Source organism: Hypomesus nipponensis, chromosome 23 (genome assembly GCF_054491055.1).
Source record: "Hypomesus nipponensis isolate SF chromosome 23, ASM5449105v1, whole genome shotgun sequence".
NCBI lineage: Eukaryota > Metazoa > Chordata > Actinopteri > Osmeriformes > Osmeridae > Hypomesus > Hypomesus nipponensis.
The window spans coordinates 9,810,366-9,826,279 of NC_140383.1; the positions used below are offsets into that span (position 1 = coordinate 9,810,366).

At 51.5% G+C, this 15,914-nt stretch overlaps 1 protein-coding gene across 2 annotated transcripts; it reads right to left on the bottom strand.

Moving 5' to 3' along the window:
• Positions 1-669: 669 nt before the first annotated feature.
• On the bottom strand, positions 670-15,868 carry ccdc138 (coiled-coil domain containing 138). 2 transcript variants are annotated; one of them, XM_084689650.1, is made up of 15 exons: positions 15,684-15,868; positions 15,314-15,359; positions 15,087-15,210; positions 14,746-14,846; positions 13,979-14,169; positions 13,746-13,883; positions 13,428-13,547; positions 13,032-13,109; positions 12,791-12,904; positions 12,447-12,593; positions 12,191-12,307; positions 9,004-9,202; positions 7,732-7,905; positions 5,212-5,350; positions 670-4,603 (listed from the first exon to the last, which is right to left on the bottom strand). In XM_084689650.1, exons 1-15 carry the CDS (start codon positions 15,762-15,764, stop codon positions 4,477-4,479), a joined length of 1,896 nt encoding a protein of 631 aa, XP_084545776.1. In that variant the 5' UTR covers positions 15,765-15,868; the 3' UTR covers positions 670-4,476. The 2 variants fall into 2 exon arrangements, with proteins under 2 accessions (XP_084545776.1, XP_084545777.1); XM_084689651.1 differs by lacking the exon at positions 670-4,603 and adding an exon at positions 4,870-5,034.
• Between the last annotated feature and the right edge of the window lie 46 nt (positions 15,869-15,914).

A 15,914-nucleotide genomic window follows, 5' to 3' on the forward strand; every position in this document is an offset into this window, starting at 1 on the left:
CCCCTGATTAGCTGTCGTGTGGCGGTCTCGCCTCTAATAGGCTGAAGTGTTGTGGTTTACAGGCCTGGTGCAAAGTGCCTGTGATTTCCACCACCCAATTAACCATTACAGCCAGTTAACCACCAAAGCCCAGTGGAAAAACTATAAAAAGAGGCCAGTTTGGAGCGCGGATGACTCCTGCCTCAGGGACCGTATGGTGAGCTACGAGGGGACTTGAGGAGAGGGGAGCATAGGGGAAGGAAAGAGAGGAGATGGGAGGTAAGAAGTGCAAACGTTTGCATTTCCAGGACTGTTTAGCTGATAAGCTTTAGGATACGAGCAAAATAGACAAAGAAGGCCTTCCGACCTTGGTTTCAATTTCTTTTCGAAGGTTTTTGGATTGTCAGCTGTATGCTTTTGCTCCTCTGGGTGGAATTAATGATTTATGACTGTTTTCCATCAAGGGTTCAACATGCACAGTTCAAGACAATACCTTGTCATGTTTTTCTCTAATGGATTTTCACAATCACAGTTTGTAAAGGGGCTGGACTCCGGTAGTGTAAATGAATAAATGTGCATGTATAATGTTCATCATTTAGCATGTATTCATAACAGCTTTTTTTGTTTTTGTTTTTTGTTGTCTCCTCACATACAAGTAAACACAGCTATAAAAGATAGGTTGAGACAGGATGATAGTCTGTACAGACTTTCTTTATTTACCTCAGAAATACATTGTACAAGAGTAGAATTGACTAAACAATGGAAGCAAAGTTTTTCGAACCAAATGTAAGTGTATATATAACTTATTATTGTACATACGCATTAATAAATACCAAAATATCAATACATTATGAAAGTATCGTTTCCTTAATTTCCTTTTTCTTTGCATGAATTACACTGTGACACTCCCATCGGTCCCAGGCTCAGATCGCTGAGAGCGTTTGTGAACAGTGGGCCTAGTGTTCCGCTACGATCCGTCATGCTCCGTTGATGTTTTGAAAGCATAACGATGGAACCTGAGCCGCGGAAGATCACGGTTCTGTCAATGGGGAAGATCCTGGGTGAAAATAGCTGGGAACTGGGTCTCTTTGTAGAAGGTGGATAGGCTTACAGAGCATTGATGGGAGTTCCAGTTACACGATCTCTTACCACATATATATGTTTTAGCATGACATCAGCTATTGCGGTGACAGCCACCTCACTGGCAGCTCTGGTCATGTGCATGTGTGTGTACTGTGGCTCTCCAATGGTTTAGATAAATGATTAGCTTCAGTCTTCTCTCCTGGCTGTGGATCTTACGCCTGCTGGAGAATAGAACTGTCAGATTTGGTGATGCCGGGCAGCGCTGTTCTCATCGGGTTTCAAACGCAGCCGAAGCTCCACGTAATCCTCGCACTTAAAAGCCGCCGTGTGTGGTGTGCGTGTGTGCGTGCGTGTGTGTGTGACAGGCACCTGAGGGTCCATTTTGTAAGTGTTCGCTGCTTGGCTTGGTATGAGCACACAGGGACAAAGAGAGAGAGTGATGGACTCCCTGAGGCAGGGAATGCCATTCGAACTGTGAGTTAAAGCAAGCCGACAGTGTAATTAAAGCTCACATGCTGCATTGCCAGCTAGCTACTGCTGCTAATGCTCTCTGGCATGCCAGCCAGCTAATACTCACCCCTGTCAGTTCCCTTGTCTGCAAATAGCCTATAGGAAGAGGCCATCAGTAACCACTCACTGGTAGCCTGAGTAGGAGATGTTAACCTGGACACATACTACCAGTCATTGGTCGGTTGTGGGCGCCTTCACCTTGCAGTATATTTAGTATATATGATATTATTAGTACTGTATATTCAATCATCAGTTTCGTGGCCCTCCATTACAGCAACATATTGAACCAATGTGAGTGTGAATAGGTGTATTGACGTCGTGAAATCCCGACGGAGTAATAGCAGAGCATGTTGCAACACATCCGCCTCTGTGGATGCCATCCATCATGCAGACAAACACGGGAAACAGTGCACACTTTCCTTTGAAAGACGGAGTCAGAAAGACGTATCTAACGGGAAATGGAAACAGGAGAGCGAGAAGGCACTCCTCCAAACTCAAACGGGCTAAATGTTTTTCGACCAACTTGACAATGAAAGGATGTGTTCTGAGCCACACTCGGCGGAGGAGGCCGGTTACGAGCCCAGGGGCTAAGGACATGGAGCTGCCATCAGAGGTTGCTGGGATGAATCTCTAGCCGGGGGGGGGAGATCTCGATCTAGAAATATAAACTGGAGAGCGGAATCATGACATGGAGAAAAGTAACGCTGTTTGATTGGAATGGCAGTTGCATTATTGTTTTGTGGTAGCACACGTGGCTTCAGGACACGGGGAGAATCTGTTCACGGTTACCTTCCTGAGGCAGATCGACATGGAGCATCGCAAATCATGAGGGGCAACTTCATTACAGCGAAAGAAAGCTCTCACCGAACTTCTATCCAGACAGATGTTTTCACTTACTAAGCCTCCATACCAGTTAGGTATATGATTAACTGCTGCCTCCTGCATTTATTGCATTACACAAGTGCTATATTCATATACTCAGCCTGGTGGACACAATATACATTTGGTGGTCCGCGACGTCAAACGTGATTGACTGACCTTATGTTCTGGCGAAGCATAGCCACTAATGTTCCTCCTTCCCCCCCCCCCCCCCCTTTTTTTAAATAGAAAACGCAAATAACATTTTAATGAGGTTTACTTGCCAGATTGGAGGAGAGGTACTCTTAAACGGAGTTTCCACTGAGATTCGCTCCGTTGACAAAGCCCCGGCATAAACGACTGAGACCGCAGCTCCGTGTCTGAAGCTTAGCGGGGCATGAGTGTGTGTACGTAACACAGAGCCCAGCCTGCTGCGGACCCGGCCTGGGTAATTGAAGTAATGAAAGTAAATAAATCAGACGATGACAGCTGAGGTTTCCGTCCCTTTCGGGCCTTTTCTCGAGGCTGTTGTGGGATCAGAGGGGACCAGGGGTTAGAGGAGGGAACGGGGCCTAGATTGGGATGGGAGCGTCAGTCGATCCCTACGATGAATAGACTCTCACAGTTGGTGCAAACCCTACCACAGCTGCACCTGGGTACCTCTCTGGCTCTTTCTGGCACGCCGTCGAGACCAGACGCTGTGCCATCTTAGTGCAGGGAAGGTGGAGGCCAGGCCAGACCTGGAGCCTAAGAGCATTGGGTAGATATCTACAGAACCTTGCATGGAGAGGTGAGCAGGGTGCCGCAGGGCAGAGGAGAGGTCCTCGCTTATCCATCAGGACTTGGCCGTCTCTGTCGAGACACACCTTCACCCGAGGATATATCAAGGGAGAAGGGTAACTGCTCGGAACTGTCAGTTCTATTTCCCTCAGCCGTGTGTGTCTGTGACTGTGTGAGAGAGCGATATTCCTCCCTCACCTCTTGGACTGCATGGAACGTCCCTTGAGCTGGTGCTGCCTGATTTGATTCCACCTCATCATCATCATCACATCCAGACTGACAGCTAATTATGATCTCCTCAGAGCTCAGACGAGGGGGAATCCCGCCCGAGCAGACAGAACAGGCTAAAGGCTGATCCTCGCCGCTCCCCGCCCGGCTCTCACACACCTCTCCCATACAAGCCCTTCAGCACACTCATCCCACCAGCCCAGGATGACACCTGGACTGTTTACGAAGTACATTTCTAACAGCGTGGGGGACAGAACTCACTGTATGGTGTGTGTTTAAAGGTAATGCCTGGGAAAGTCAAGTGGGAAACTTCTGTATTTCCAATATGGTTCTCTGTTAAATCAGGAATGTCAAGATAAAACACACAAGCCTAAACGTCGTCTTGGAAGGGATTGAGTTACATATCGGAGCAGTGGGCAGGTGTCTGTGTGTGTGTGTGTGTGTGAGGATGTGCTGTGGTCGAGGGGCAGGGAGAGGGTCACACAGCCCCTGGGAGAGATCAGCTACAACATGGCTGTCAGGTCGCTATTCCCTTCCAGCATTCCACAACAGCAGCCCCAGACCTGCATGACATCACTCAAGGTCGAATGTCCGGCTTCACTTTGACAACTGACAAACAGACTTACGTACGCACGAAACATACGCTTTTGACCTTGAATGTGTGCTTTGTTGTCTCTCTGCGGTTCTTTGTTTATTGCTGTTAAAAAGCCCGACGGCAGAAAACGATTTGACCCTTGACATTACATTACAGCCTTTGACAAACACGATTAGTGTCACCACGCCATTTTGAATTGCGCAACATGAAGAAAAAAAAAAAGAAGGAAAAAAAAAGAGATACAAACAAATCCATGACAAACAACTCATAAGTTACTGCCGACAAAACACATGTAGACTGCAGACGGAGGCACCTTTTTAAAGGTCATCCTTGAGAGTTTGTGACGCCCTCTAGATTATGGTTTGCGCCGTAGCACGGCCGTGGTTCTGCCGGAGCAGGATGCGAGTGACGGGGTACCTGGGCCGGGGGACCTGGGCCCCCCGTCACTTGAGGTTGAGCAGGATGGAGTTGAGGTTGAGGCAAAGGAAGGTGTGCGTGGGGTCTGTAGTCCTTAGCATCTCCTGCAGCAGGAGGTGGAGGGAGCAGAGCTCAAACAGACGCTTGTTCTTCCTGGGGGGGGGGGGAGACCACAGACCACAGGAAGTGACATCAGACGGAGCTCTGGGACTTAACATAGGTGTTAAGTCTTGTGACATAGGGTGGCACCACCCCAACCCTCCCGTTGCGATATTCAATGCATTTCACCGCATTAGTGATTTGTTGTTTTGGACAATGTGTTCTCAATAATACGATTTCACAATGGCCAATGAGGGACCCAATCAAAGAAGACACTGGTGTTCCTAGGGACAAGTTTATCTTCCCATAAACAACACAACACCCATACGGACTGCCAATCGAACACACACGGGCGCGCGCACACAGAACGGGGGCTGATGACAGGGTGAGTATGTTTCCCTCGGCCTCTAGCCCTGGCCTGTGGTCTAATCGTTCCTAATGAAGGCTAGCAGTCCAGCTGGAGCCTGGGAGCTGTCCTCTCAAACCTGTCGGCGTGAGCGACGAGCCAGTCTCAACCACGTGCTAAAGCAGTCCTTTGGATTTGGCCACCGGTGTTAGCCACGTGCTAAGTCTGGCGGCTACGTCCGCTGGACAGTGTTAGCGCTTAGTGTTAGCCGTAGCGATATTGGGGTGCAGGCTAACTGGGGGGAGGGGTTTCTCACCTGAGGGTGGAGAGCTTCTGCAGCAGGATGGACAGTTTCTCCAGCAGGGGGAGCGCCAGACGAGAGCTCCTAAGAAGCAGGGCGGCCGTGCGGAAGAAATCCTCGCTGCTGCACGCCTCGAGGAACGGACTCAGGAACCCTACCAGCCAACACACACACACACACACACTCTGTGTCTTTTTTTTCCACACCTCGTTTCGTGGTGCTTCCTCTCGATGTCATCGTCATTGTGGTGGTGGTGTCGTAATGGTGCTGCGATTGTTTTCACTGTTAAATCGTTTCTCGCTCTCGAATGTTACCAGTTAGAATCTGCATTGTGGAATCTTTGTTGCACTTCAGATATTCGGATTGGATTGCACGCACGCACACACACACACACAAGATTAACAGTGTGGAGCAGAGTGGACACAGGGTCTGGCCATGAAAATACCACTAAGTGATCGCCTTTCAAAACAGGGTCCATATTGCCCGAGTTATCTCCCTAGCCTTCCTTCTTTCCGGGAGGACATAAACATTCACAGACTAAACACCGGAGCGGAGGAGACCGTCAGCGGATGGAAGCAAGCTGCTGATCTCTCCTGTCTCTGTCAACAGCAAGCACAGACCTTATGGCAACCCAACACCAGTCCACTTCCAGTTAGAGCGCCCGTTTGTTTTTCCTCGCGCCAACCGGCCCCTTCCAACTCCCCCTTGTCCATCAAACTCCAGCCTCGAGATGAGTTACACAATGGAAATTCACAGTGGAGGGGTCTTGACCCAGCCGTGCGTCTGATGCAACGTTGCAACAACTCCTAGGATCCGTTGGAGGGACGCGAGCCCTACAGCTGACACATTGTGTATTGTAGCCAGGTAAGGTATGTTGATTGAGAACAGACTCTGCACATTTCGAGGAACAACCTGGGGAATGAGTGTAATTAGCGGTGTAATTGTGTGTGACGAGCCAATATGGTCCTGCGGCGGCTACTGTAGCAGCCTGGCTCCGATCCAGGAGGGGCTCGAACACTGGGGGAGAGCCACTATTAATGATGGAGCGATGGAGGACAACAAGGCTCTGGACATTCACAGTCTGCCCATGGCCAGCCATGACCAGGTGGCTGAGAGGTTAGCCAGGACAGGGGGGCCAGGACAGGGGGGCAAGGACAGGGGGGGCCAGGACAGGGGGGCCAGGACAGGGGGGCCAGGACAGGGGGGCCAGGACAGGGGGGCCAGGACAGGGGGGCAAGGACAGGGGGGGCCAGGACAGGGGGGGCCAGGACAGGGGGGGCCAGGACAGGGGGGGCCAGGACAGGGGGTGCCAGGACAGGGGGGGCCAGGACAGGGGGGGCCCGGACAGGGGGGGCCAGGACCTGGATCTAGAGGTAGCTGGCTCTGAGGGGAATATAACTCTTCTTGAGAACAACATGGTGAGGGCAAAGAGTGCAGAGACACACACACGCACACAGACGCACGACATCTGCTTCCCAGCATCTTCACACAGGTACGACGAGTTCAGGGGTGGAGGGAAACTTCAAACGGCCCGGGTTAGGACAGAGTGGTCCATGTCCGAGTGATTTAGGAGGACAGGGTGGTGTTCTCTTTGTGGAGGAGCGGCCACATGGAGAGGATTACGAGAATGAAAGTCATGTTGTGGCGGGGGCAGACTGGCGGGGCTGGTTTAAGTCAAACCAGCAGGTTGGGTTGGTTAGTGACCTTCAGGTGTGAACAGCATGACAAAGTCCTGCTGGAAGCAGACCCGGGGGTGAGCTACCGTCTCCGGAGGCTAGACGGGGGCAGCTGGGGGGTGGACACTGACAGGAGCCAGGTCTAGCGAGGGGGTGGGGGTGACCCGGGTATGTTTACAGGTGACCTTCAGGTGTGAACAGCATGGGGGAATTGTACAGTAAGTTTTAACAGGAGAGCTAAGTAGAGACTGGCTGGAGCTGGGGGGGGGGGGGGGCGAGCTGGCGGATATGGGAGGGGGTGGGGGGAGGCTAGCTAGGGGCCTGAGGGTCACGGGGCAGCTCCAGTAGCTGGAAGGTCTAGACGTAGCCAGCGAAGGGCTTGTGGGACCAGGGTGGGAGCTGCTATCTGAGGAACAGAGGCTTTGTGTGGACGTCGACAGAAAAGAGCCAGAGACAGACAGGGGAGGAGGTCTACTGGTCCCCTTCAGGTGTGAACCCTACCCCCGCCGCCTCTCTACAGTCTACCCTCATTACCCCCACACTCCCTCTCCCCCCCTAGTAAAACCACCCCCGCCTCTGCTCCCAAGCTCCATTATAGCCCCTCGCGGCCCACTCATACGTGCTCTGCACTGTGTCAGCACGCACAGGCACACAACCAGCCTCACGACACCCTGAACGTGGGGGAAACGCCCCCCCCCCCCCTTCACAGTAAGCGCTGTAGCGCAGCGCTGCTGCTGTGTGTCACTTATCCGGCCTCTCATTTGGCCGTTCCTGGACAGCGTCACCGCTTCGTCCGGGATGGAGACAAGCTATCTGAGGAGTGGGGGAGTCCAGGCACCGTCCTGGTCCTGGTACTTACGGGACGGAGAGGCCAGCTGGAGCAGGATGTCGACGGGGGCGTGCGGGCCCCCGCGGCCCCCCCGGAGCAGGGTCAGCAGGACAGGCAGGCCCGCGAGGCGCAGGAACAGACCGCGGCTCTCCTCGCACGCCAGCTCGCCGTGGAGGCTGTCCAGAGCCTGGGCCAGCACGTCCGCTACAGGGGGGGGGGAGGGGGAGAGAGAGAGAGAGGAGGTGGATATCACACACACACACACACCGGGAGTCCCGTGCAAAACCCGCGCGGCGAACATGCCGCGGCGTGGTGGTAGGACGCGCCGTTCGTCACCGCCCCCAGAGATTTCAGCCGCCGTCCACGAAGCTTTCGCTCTTCCTGTTGTCCAAAGGCACCCTGTTCCCTGTCTCCATGCTACACCCCCCCCCCCCCCCCCACCCCAAAAAAAACACATTCTTCTGGGATTCCATCTCTCTTCCTCGTCGATTCTCTACTCCCTAAATCACTTTCCTCAAGCCTCATTTTCCCTTCTCCTCCCTCTCGTCCCGTCCTGAGCCCTCACTGACCCTTGACCTCCCAAGCTGCATGATCCAGGTCTATTCTATACGACCCAGACTCTTTCTGTCGGGTTGGTTTGGTTCAAACCAGACTTAAATGTACGCAATTTGCCGAGAGGAAAAACTTTTTTTTTTAAAGCCTGTTTGAGGCTGGCCGTTTAGGATTATATCTGCTTCTCGTCTTTTCTCGAGGCTTAGGGTTTGGTAAGCCTTTTGGATTGGGCTACCAGTTTAATATGGTAACTATTAAATATTATCCCGGAGCACAAAAACAAAACATTTCACTCTCCGACCTCAAGTTACGCGTCAATCAACAGGCCGGGCTTGTGCCAAGCTGACAACAGAGACTGATGGGGTGCGTGGACGTGGTGAAACAATCCGAGGCAGATGGTGGGCCGTTCTACCCAACCGATTCAATGACCTCAAACTATGCTCTCTCTTGAACTCTGCAGCGTCAGGGGCAGGGGGAAACACAAGAGCGCTGGACTGTCGTGAACTCCGGTCCTCGAGGGCCGCTGTCCTGCATGTTTTAGAGGTTTCCCCGATCCAGCTCACCTGATTCTAATGAATGGTCGTTATAACAACCCATTTAATTGAATCAGGTTTGTTGGAGCAGGGAAACCTCTAAAACATGCAGGACAGCGGCCCTCGAGGACCGGAGTTTGACACCCCTGGCCTACGTCGACCCCGCAGGATGGACGCTGCCCCCTGCTGGGCAGTTTGCAGGAGGACGGCTCCGTACCCTGAGTGACGGTTCTGAGGACGATGAGGGCGGAGAGGAGGCGGGTGTGTGGGCAGGGGCTCCTGTAGAGGGGGGTGGCTCGAGTGGGGCCCCTGGGCTTGAGGGCCCCACTGGGGTCCGGGGCGCCGCTAGGCTGCAGAGCTGGGGGTCGGGACACCTCCTCTCCCAAACGCCGCAGGGTGGAACACAGAGTCACCGGCTGCGGAAACACACACAGTCAGGAGCGCGCCGTCGGGACACGCACACACACACACACACACAGAGAGCCAATTCGCCCATGTGACACGACAAGCCATGAGAATCTTCTAGAATACATTTACAGTGGCTTTGAGCCCCACATCTGCCTCCCTACGTATCCCCGTTCTGTGTCTCTCTTTTCACACACACACACACACACACACACACAGTGAAACCTCCCCAGCGTGTGTGTGTGTGTTCTCGGCCGGGCCGGCGGAGCACGGACGGAAACACACGCAGCGTCGAAGCGTTCTGGCCCGCCAGGGGACAGGCAGCTTCAGAGCAAAGCCACATGTTGCAGTAATAGGACATGTGATTCCAGTTGAAACATCAAGCTCGTCAGAAAGCAGGGGTGGACGCGGCCTGACAAACAAACATGCGAGGCCAGGGCCGGCCAGGGCCCCTCCGAGGCGTGACGGACACACCGGTAGGGATGCTGTGGCGCTGCGGTGGAGCAGGGGCCAGGAGGAGGAGGGGGGGGGGGGGTGGCTAGGGGCAAGGACAGTCCACCTGACCCCCTGGTAACTCGCACACGCACACACTACAGGCAGTCACACATCTGTGCCGGCTGCTTGTTGACGATTGAGCTTGCTGTTGTAATTCAAACCAGGAGCCGAAGAAGAGGAAGGAGAAGGCCATTTGACACAGCCGGTCCTTTACAGTCAGTGGTGTGGCTGCTCCGAAAGCCGCAAGGACAGCCGGTTCTGCTGTCCTCCTGCCATCCAGAACGGTCACAGGACCTTGGGGGCCCTCCAGTTAATAGTGTTTGAAGGGAAACTCCATAGGATGGAGGACATCAAAGAGGCTTTAAATGCTGTTTAGTGTTTGGCCTTGCTGTAGCATGACAGCTCGTCATGTTGTGTAGGGGTCTGTGGCTATGTAGCGGTTCACGGCGGAGCTGGAGGTGTGGGTGGCTGTGGGACGCTTGTGTAGACGCGTTCCAAAAAAACGGGTGGCAGGAAAATCCTTTGTGTGTTTATGGTGCTGCAGTTGTGGTAGCGCGGTGTTGTGTAGGTGTGGAAGAGGGTAGCTGTGTGTGTGTACCTGTGTGATGTTGTGTAGGTGTGGAAGAGGGTAGCTGTGTGTGTGTACCTGTGTGATGTTGTGTAGGTGTGGAAGAGGGTAGCTGTGTGTGTGTACCTGTGTGATGTTGTGTAGGTGTGGTGATGTTGTGTAGGTGTGGTACAGGGTAGCTGTGTGTGTGTACCTGTGTGATGTTGTGTAGGTGCGGTACTGGGTAGCTGTGTGTGTGTACTTGTGTGTGTGTGTGTGTACCAGTTTGATGTTGTGTATTGTCCCACAGTTTCATTGAATTAAAACACGAAAACATGTTTACACTTAATCATAGTAACATAAAATATATGTTATAGTAATGTATTTTGAACAGTTGCTTCAGCAAAGCATCGCTCACTCCTACGTTAGCTTGTAATCAGCCGTCAGTCTCTCTGCTTATGTCAACAGACATATCCGATTGGTTGTCATGAAAAAACATTATACCGCGAATATATTTAACTAGTTAAAGTTAGCTAGTTATTTAACATGTTTACCAGCGGCTCTAAAAACATAGCTAATTCCAGCATCAGGAGCAAGTTGGCCCATCATGTAACGTTAGGTTTTTTGCAATCCAATATATATTGTTTTCTTCTAAAAAATAAACCATTTACTGTTACCACCACTGCTTAATTTCTTTGACAGTTCAAATATATCCTCTCTCCATCCACCATTTGTGAACTGTGTTTACCATATTTTGCAAGTGTGACTTTTTTGCCATGTCATCACCATTCATATCTGTACAACCAATGTGCTTACGATTAAATTGTTTACTAGGAGAGCATAACATTGTTTACAAGAGCACAACATTGTTTACAAGAGTTCTTCATAGTTCTAACTTCTTATTTTCGCTCTCAAAGTACACCAGATTGAGGCATTTAACTTTAAAACGTACAACATTTTGTTCCAGGGCAGCATGCCCCCAGACCGCCCTAGACTGTCCCAGGTCCACCCACCACTCTCTCTAACTCCTGTTGGAAACAACTGTGAGTGTGGTACAGGGTATCTGTGTGTACCTGTGTGGTACAGGGTATCTGTGTGTACCTGTGTGGTACAGGGTAGCTGTGTGTACCTGTGTGGTACAGGGTAGCTGTGTGTACCTGTGTGGTACAGGGTAGCTGTGTGTACCTGTGTGGTACAGGGTAGCTGTGTGTACCTGTGTGGTACAGGGTAGCTGTGTGTACCTATGTGGTACAGGGTATCTGTGTGTACCTGTGTGGTACAGGGTAGCTGTGTGTACCTGTGTGGTACAGGGTAGCTGTGTGTACCTGTGTGGTACAGGGTAGCTGTGTGGTGTTGTGTGGGTGTGGTACAGGGTAGCTGTGTGGTGTTGTGTGGGTGTGGTACAGGGTAGCTGTGTGGTGTTGTGTGGGTGTGGTACAGGGTAGCTGTGTGGTGTTGTGTGGGTGTGGTACAGGGTAGCTGTGTGGTGTTGTGTGGGTGTGGTACAGGGTAGCTGTGTGGTGTTGTGTGGGTGTGGTACAGGGTAGCTGTGTGGTGTTGTGTGGGTGTGGTACAGGGTAGCTGTGTGGTGTTGTGTGGGTGTGGTACAGGGTAGCTGTGTGGTGTTGTGTGGGTGTGGTACAGGGTAGCTGTGTGGTGTTGTGTGGGTGTGGTACAGGGTAGCTGTGTGGTGTTGTGTGGGTGTGGTACAGGGTACCTGTGTGGTGTTGTGTGGGTGTGGTACAGGGTAGCTGTGTGGTGTTGTGTGGGTGTGGTACAGGGTAGCTGTGTGGTGTTGTGTGGGAGTGGTACAGGGTGTGTGTGTACCTGTGTGGTGTTGTGTGGGTGTGGTACAGGGTAGCTGTGTGTACCTGGGTGGTGTTGTGTGGTAGTGGTACAGGGTGTGTGTGTACCTGGGTGGTGTTGTGTGGGTGTGGTACAGGGTAGCTGTGTGTACCTGGGTGGTGTTGTCCAGCTGGCGGAGGGCCTGGTAGGTAAAGCGCAGGAGGGGCAGGACGAGGGAAGGATCTGACCCTGAGGTCAGCTGAAGCTGCTCTACCAACAGAGGCAACACCTCGACAACAAGACAACACCAGCATCAACAACAAACACTAACAACACAAACTCCATACAGTAGCGGGCAACACACAACAATGATGTACATGCTAAACAGCACAACACAATGACTTGCCCTCCCTTTTTCTCTCTATTACCTTGGAACACCTCTCGTGAAGCGAGACAACCAGAGGGAGGTCTAGGACCGCCTCTCTGTCTCCTGCTGCTGGGGGGAAGGACTGTCCATCAACAACCCAGTCCAATAGCAGAGCCAGGAGCCTGACAGGGGCGGGACCTATACAGCCCTGAGGGAAGAGATCAAATACTGTCTTTATCATGAGGTCCTCGACCTTTAACCAAACCCTGACTGGGTAGGTGGAAGTGTCTCGGCACAGCTGTTGCCAATCTTCTCATTTAAGATCAGCGATTCCGTCCAAGAAAGAACAGACGTAATTGGTTGAGGACTGTGTCGAGGACATACCGAGCTGTTGGTAACGTATACCTTCTTTGTTTTCGATGAGCTGGCTGACTTCTCTTGTTTGGCAGCCCCGGTCTCCGCCGTCTTCACCTTCACGTGCTCTCGACCTCTCTGAGCCAGGGAGTAGTCGTTCTTCCTCTGGAGAACGCAGAACGAGTGGCGGGTTTCAGTATTCCAAAACACTGGGGACTAACTAGTGGTACTTAGCCTTCGGGGAGGAAGATTCCACGCCCAGAGCCCCAGGGAGAGGTGGGGACAGTTTTACCTGTAGGTTCTCCAGCCGGGCCTGCACCTTCCTGGACTGGCCCTCCAGCCTCTTGTTGTGCTCGCAGAGCTCATTCAGCTACACACCAACACAGCGAATCATTTCCTCACATTCAGCTTAGAAATGACTGCCACCCTGTGGTCTGTCTGTGTTTCTACATCTTACTCACATCAAACCCACGGAAATGATCTTGAAACTCATCCCTACATCACTACTAATACTACTATATAAGAATAAGAGCGTCTGCTGCTAAATGACTAAATGTAAATGACTAAATGTAAATGTACTATCACATAGTGGGAACGTGAAAGCAGGGAAAACGACTGCATGCAATGTCATTGGCATTCAAATAACAATAGGGACCATCGTTACGAACAGGTTCCGTGAGGCCCTTGCCTGTTTTTTCATGGTGTCGTTGAGCTCCTTGATGGTGTCGAAGCTGGACTTGAGCCTCCTGTTCTCCTTGGTCCGCTCCCTGAGCAGCTCCTGCAGTCCACTCACCTCGCGCTGGTGTTTCTGAACGGGGCCAAACAGGTCCCAATCACACATCAACGCTGCTATCCCCGCAGGTCTATCCTGACCCGCAGAGTGAAGCAGCCTTCTCACAGCAGCAGCAACAAAAAAAGAAGATAGCCCACCACAACTGGGAAATGTACAGATAAGAGCTGTGGGGGGGGGGGGGGGGGGGGGGAGGTGTGTGCGTGTTCCTCTTGCCTCTTGCACTTCCAAGATGCGTGCGTGTACCTCCTCCTCCACCCCTCGCAGCCTGCTGAGAGCGAGCTCCTTCTGGAGCAGTCTGCTCTCTCTCTCCTGGAGCTCTCTCTGCCACTGCTGCTGGCTCTCCCTCTCAGCCTACACACACACACACAAACTCCTTCCTAAGCTAATCATTTCACAAATGTACTGGAAAATCAATGTGATTTTAGCCCCCTTCCTTCACCACTCACTCTCAACTGTTGATAGATGACCAGCATCTCTTGGCACACTTGTCCCATATCAGGGGTGGAGGAGGGGAGAGAGTAGGACTGTGGCTGTTGCTCCCTTAGCCCTCTCCCCTGCTCCTCTCTGGCCATCCCGAACCCAGGCTCGGTCTCCCTGGAGCCCAGGCTACTGGCTAGGCTGGAGGGAAGGGTCACATCTGGAATCACAGCCAACACCGGGGGTTAAGCCATGTCCCGAGTCATAACAATAATTCATCACACATTGGATCAACCCAGGATTAAAACGCACGTCTTTTCGATGTGCTGTGTAGATGGGGTGGTCCTTTTTGGAATAATGAATACAGTGCGGCCTCTACTTAGCCTGAAGTTGTCATACTCATAATTCTAGTCAGAATATGAGTCTGAAAAGTCTCCGTTGGGCTGTGACTACGGGGCGTGTTTCAACCGAACTCGTAAAACAAATGCCTCTACGCTCAATTGGATAGACCTACAACCAATCAGAGCATCGTAATATGTTGTTTGTTGAAAACGGATTCAACCCAAGGGCTCTTTCGTGACGTTGTTGATTACGTTACTGTTGATCATCTGTCCATCATCGTATAAAGCCCGCCCTGGCAATTTCATTGGTCCGCCCAGATCCTAGTTTTATGTAGTTGTTCCCAATACGAGACCCTCCAGACCCAACTTCCCGACCAAATGTTTTTGTGGGCAGGGAGAAGTTGGGCTGGCAGCCAGGCTAGCCTCTACTAGGCATTGTTGCAGGAAATGCACACCTGTCTCTGTGTAATGCACCAGGGTGTCCAGGAGGGGGCAGGTTTTGTAGTCCATGCTGAGGTCCTCATCACTGCTACTCATAACACCATCACTGTCCAGCCTGCGATAACGAGAGAAAATACCATTTCACAAAAACAGTTGCCGACATGACAATGTGTACTTGCAAATAGGAACACTGAAAGCCAAATAAACATCTCCATTGTCTGCCTTATCTCTGTAAGGCAGAGATGGGCAAGTGTGGCAAAGCGAAATGTCCATTGGTTTCTTAAACAAGACAATTGTCAATTACAAATAGATCAGTACTAGGGACGAGGCTCAATAGGGGTGGTCAGAAACCAACCTTTCAGGCAGGGGTGTGAGGGTGACAGCTTTGAACAGTTCTCTTAGAGCCGTTTTATAACCTCTCAGTCCTCTGTGGGGGCTTTTGACTTTGGAGGAGGGTGTCACCGTCGATGTAGGGGGTTCTTTAAAACATACAGCACGTCTCGGCGATAAAGACACACTTGACAGCTGAATGAGTTGTTATCAAATTGCCATGACAAAACAAATGAAACACTCCTTTCTCACCATTAGAATGACAGATTGTACCCCCAGTTCCATTGCCTGATGAAAGCTATAAGAATGGGAGGACAAGTTAGATATAAGTTCACTAGCTTTAGATAGCAACCTATTGCATGTGTGACCATTAATAGCTACTGTAGTCTGTTGTTTTATTATGCCAAACTAGAGCATGTGTTTCCTTAGCAACCACGGTTATATCAAGCTAGCTTGTTGACAAGCAGCGCTAGCTACGACTGCTAGCCTATAAAGTTGTTCGCCAACTAGTCTAGTAGTTACAGTAGGCTAGCTAAGTAATAGTTCTAGGTAACTTAGCTACTGTAGTTAACACTAGTAACTACGGCGAAGAGTTAGCCAGCTAGCGTTAGTATAACGTTACCAGTTCCCTTCGCCCCAAGTATTTCCTCTTTAACTTCTCTATTGTGAAGTCCACGTCGGTCTCAGAAGATGTATTGCTCATCTTGGCATCAGATTTGCGTAACTGCTTGCTATGTTACTAGCTAACCAGCTGACAATCAAACAAATCAGAACTGATGTGTGTAGCTACGTGTGTGTGTGTGTGTGTGTTTGCACTGTGCAATGCAGTACTAGCGTCCTGTGATACCAGGCT